Source organism: Lolium perenne, chromosome 3 (assembly GCF_019359855.2).
Source record: "Lolium perenne isolate Kyuss_39 chromosome 3, Kyuss_2.0, whole genome shotgun sequence".
NCBI classification, from domain to species: domain Eukaryota; kingdom Viridiplantae; phylum Streptophyta; class Magnoliopsida; order Poales; family Poaceae; genus Lolium; species Lolium perenne.
The window spans coordinates 342,954,682-342,959,224 of NC_067246.2; the positions used below are offsets into that span (position 1 = coordinate 342,954,682).

Consider the following 4,543-nt stretch of genomic DNA (forward strand, 5'->3'; position numbering starts at 1 on the left):
AACTCAAGGTGGTTCCCAAGGAGGAGGAAGCAGCCCAGACGAGAGGTGTGTAGTGAACACCTGCTCACAACATCCTCTCTCTCAGCGAGTTGATGACGGGGAGAAGCCTCTCATGGGATTATATAAACCATACCGACCACCACTGAGCTGCCAACATTCCAAAACTATCGCTGGACCTCGAGAAAATGATGAGGAGACCACTGTCGTTGGACGTGAGGTTTCACTCTTTAACAAAGGTCTTCAACGTCAGTGACACATGACTGTACTGTACAATACTTCATAAAAGTTCCTAAAATTGGCCAAATACCCATGTGTAGAACATGTAGAAAAAAATTATTAGTCCATCCATTACCATTTCCTTGTTCATTGCCTCTATTGAATTACATACAGTTCGTTAGTTATCTCTGGCAAGTTAAGTGATTGCACGATCTCAAAGACGGAATTGACGATCATGATGACCCCTAGCTAGACGCCCACATTCGACTAGAATAGTATATTCGCCATTTTTGTTATGTAGCTGACAAGAGCAAAATCAAATAGTTGTCGCGTGAGAGCAGAACAAGAGTAGCAAAACCAATTTCTCATAAAATCTCACTTTTATTATAACAATGAATCCTAGTGGATACAGTGAGATAAAATAAACATAGTATATCCTTTTACAATAACAATCATTCGCCAATACAATGATGAAAATCCATGTATTACATATTTATCTGTTCTTATTTTTACTAGTAGTTATAAAAATCATGGACCCATGTACCGTACGAGCCTGTACATGGTATACATGTACGGGAGTTAATTAGATTTATGGTTGGGTGAAGCCATTGGCGCCACATGTCTTGAATTCTGGTGGCGGCGGGGGCAGGCTAGTCTCCGGCGTGGGCCCATTCTCGACGATGAACGCCGTGGCCATGCCCATGATGATGTGGAACTCGTAGTGGCAGTGCAAGTACCACATCCCAGGGTTGTCGGTTACGAAGCGCACGGCAGCCCATCCGGTCCTGGGCACCTCCACTGTATTCCTTAGCTGCGGGTTATGGTAGTTGAACTTCTTGGGGTCTGTCTTGGGATCGTAGTTTCCGAGCCCCATGGCGAGGACGAAGAAGTCGTAGCCATGGAGGTGCATCGGGTTGGAGTCGCTCTGCAGCAGTGCAGTGCTCTGGAAGATGATCTCCACGGATGTGTTGTACCGGAACCTCCGGAGCTTGGTGGCCTTGATCGTCGGCTCCAGCGCCTCCTCCAGCGGCCCCAACGGGATCAAGTCACGGTCGGTGTAGTTGTACGGGTGCGGCGGGCGATCGGGGAGGTCCTCCGTGTAGAGACCACTCGTCCGGCCCTCGTAGTACCTCTCCAGGAGGGACGCATTGGTCGGGTGGCGGAAGGAGACGTTGTTCATGGTGGCCACCACGATGCTCTCTGGACTCCTCCGGCGCTTGCACGACGTCGCGTTGCCCCGGCAGACGGAGCCAAGCCCGAGCGTGAAGAAGAGGCGCTCGTCGACGTGCATGGGGACTCGATTCCGGTCCGGGTGGGCGAGGCCGGTGAGGTTCTTGTGGAAGTAGAAGGACGGCATGGTGTTGTGTTGGTCGGGCATGAGCGGCATCGCCACAGGTAACCCGTTGTTGTTTTTGTCGGATCCGGCGTAGCGGACGAGACCACGGGAGACGTATGCCGGGATCTGGGTGTCAGGCTCAGGTGGCTGGTTTGCGAGTGCCACCATGTGGTAGTGTGCCGGCGGGGCATCAGCAGCCATGAGCACGTCGATGGCCTCGCCCGGCGCAACGGTCACCATGTCCGTCTTGTATGGCGTCAGGTAGTTCCCGTCGGCGCCGACCACCGTGAACGTGTGCCCAGCCACTTTGAAGTAGTATTCGGAGAAAAGCGCCGTGTTCAAGATGCGCAGCAGGTAGGTCTTCCCACGCACCACGTCAAGAATGAAGCTCTCTTCGGGCTGTCCGGAACAGTTCCCGAGGTCGCCGAGCTTGCCGTTGATGGTCGCCGACACCGGGTTGTCATCGAAGTTGCCGCTGTTCATCCTCCTGTCGAGCTCGATGAGGTCGAGCTGCCACCACTCGCCGATGATGATGGGCACGTCCTTGGTGGGGGTTGGGAAAGGGTACCTCCCTCCCTTGGGCCGGATGATGAGGGCTCCCGCAACTGTAGCTCGGAGGCAGGTGACGTGGGCGTGCCACCACAGCGTGCCGACCTGGCCGGTGACGTTGAAGCGGTACACGCGGTTGCCGCCGGGAGGGATGGGGCACTCGGTCACGAAGCCGGCGCCATCGGACCAGCAGCTCCTTATCTGCCGGACTCCGTGCCAGTGGATGGTGAGGCCGTGGGGGAGATGGTTCACGACGTCGACGACCACCGTGTCGCCATCGGTGATGTCGATCGTGGGGCCTGGGAGCTGCCCGTTCACCACGTAGATCTTGGTCGTGTTGCACAGGTGTGTCTGGTTCATCTCGTGCACCTGCTCATCATTAGGTAATTCGTTGGTTAAAACAGGTCAAGAGGATATCCAAACAAGTCCTATAAGTGCTAGACCACACACTGTGACACTAGATATGTACTCCACCCTTTCACAATAATATACTATAAAGCAATCTTGCTCTGTTTATTGGAACTCTTTAATTTTAGTATATCTCAGTAGTACTTCCGCGGATCTATATTGTTTGTCGCTGAATCACATGAATCTACATAAATGTTAGGGTTTCTATTCACTCGGTTTAGCAACAAGTGTTATGGATCGGAGGGAGAGAGTACGACTTGAATAACTTGCTAGTTTGTTTTAAAATTTATACTACAATATAGCAGACAATATTTAAACGGATGGATTACACTTGAAAGCAATACCGTCGGAAAATCACATGAAACATAACCAGACATTGTATTCACGGCATGTCAAGAAAAAGAAAAGGATGTTGTACACACCACAAAGGTGTGCTCCACGACCGCAGCCTCACCGCCGGCCGCGGCTGCCAAAGCCGCAAGGACCACGGCGCAGACGACGGTCGCCGCCATGGGAAACTTTGCCATGCGCTTGATTGCTCTGCAAACTTAGTTAGTGATTTCCAGTAATTATCTCGCTATTTGCTGGAAGGATGATTTTGCTAAGCATGGGTTGCGGTCTATTTATACGCCTCAACGGATATGGCATCGCAAGACAACGGCCGTCTGCAATGGCTGACCGGGCCAATCAAATCCAGCAACAGAAAACCAACGGCGGCGATCTATCTGCGATCTCATCGATCACGCTAGCCCATGCATGCATGCAACCTGGTGGTGCATGGTCAGCCTCCTAGCTAAGTGAGGCTTCATGGGAACGTGTAGGGTGATTAGCATCGTTAATTACTAGTTTAATTAATCCTGAAAAAACAATGATAAGTCAATCCCGGTTAAGCTAGACTTAGGACGAGGAGACTTCCTCCCCGCTGAATTAACGACGCTCGGGGTCAGAAGTGAGCATCACCGAGCCAGAATTGGTCGAGCCGTAGCCATTAGCCAGCAAAGACTTAGGTTATTGGTGGTTTTCTTATTGAAAACCCTTGTGCGCTACCAACCCAGTCATTGGTCAGAGTCTAATTAACTCCAACAGAGGATGTTTCACGCTGCAACGAAGACGCATCTGATTCCCAGGATACGTCCAATTGGTAGGTAGATCTTCTTGTTATACTTCAGCAGCCTTGACTTATATGTTGCGGCATATGATCCAAACGATCACCACAGTGTACTTTGACCTATTTTCTCAGAAGCGACCATGCATGCAGTAGAATCTTTGTCAAATGTGTTCGAGTTCAGATTGGTAAATATAGATGCCCTGATTGTTTCTAGATGAGATATATTTGGTTGAACCTAAATTCAACCTCCGAGAAGAAATATTTTGTTGAACCAGTTGTTGTGGTTTTGTAATATTTGTACATAATAAATTATGTATCGAGATGGTTTATGCGTATGATAATTATTATGCATCGAAACAAATGCTTTGCACATAGAAATAGTCCAAGTTTGAACTTTTCTATGTTGAGATAAATCATTTTTTTTCTCACGTCCGATGATACGTCCCACTCAGTAATTTGTGTGAATATACTTTTCTGAAACCAGGTTACACAAACACAAACACAACATAGTACTTATACCTAAAGAGAACAAAACATATATAATACGATGAACCACATATAGATAATAACAATGTTAGCATAAGTTTTATGTAGTCGTAGACATCAACAAGTTATCCCCAATATGATCCATCATCAAATTATAGCACATTATTTCAAATATGATCAAACATAAGATTATTACAATCTCACCAAATACCCAGAACTATGCAAATTTCCGACATAGTACATCCCAAACTCGTAGTTCCTCCTCGGCAGCTTCTTCACCACCCTCATAGTAGAAATGGTGGAAGGAAGAGAAACTAGTTTTTCTCTTGAATTATAAACAATTTTGCCTCTCTAAGGAGTGATCTCATAGTGTACAAATCACATCTTGTTGTTATTTTCCGTTTATAGCTACCCTCAACGTCAAGAGTTCATATTTCCTT

The 4,543-nt window shown here is 48.1% G+C and overlaps 1 protein-coding gene across 1 annotated transcript; it reads right to left on the bottom strand.

Annotated features, from left to right (window-relative positions):
• Positions 1-693: 693 nt before the first annotated feature.
• On the bottom strand, positions 694-3,036 carry LOC127338974 (laccase-19-like). Its single transcript, XM_051364897.2, has 2 exons — positions 2,932-3,036; positions 694-2,470 (listed from the first exon to the last, which is right to left on the bottom strand). The coding sequence occupies exons 1-2, from the start codon at positions 3,034-3,036 to the stop codon at positions 806-808; spliced, it is 1,770 nt and encodes a 589-aa protein (XP_051220857.1). The 3' UTR covers positions 694-805.
• Between the last annotated feature and the right edge of the window lie 1,507 nt (positions 3,037-4,543).

Coding starts and splice junctions, on each gene's coding strand:
- LOC127338974 (XM_051364897.2), bottom strand. CDS start 3,036: ATGGCAAAGTTTCCCATGGCGGCGACCGTCGTCTGCGCCGTGGTCCTT. Junction 2,471..2,931: donor TCGTGGAGCACACCTTTGTG/GTGTGTACAACA, acceptor AATGATGAGCAG/GTGCACGAGATGAACCAGAC.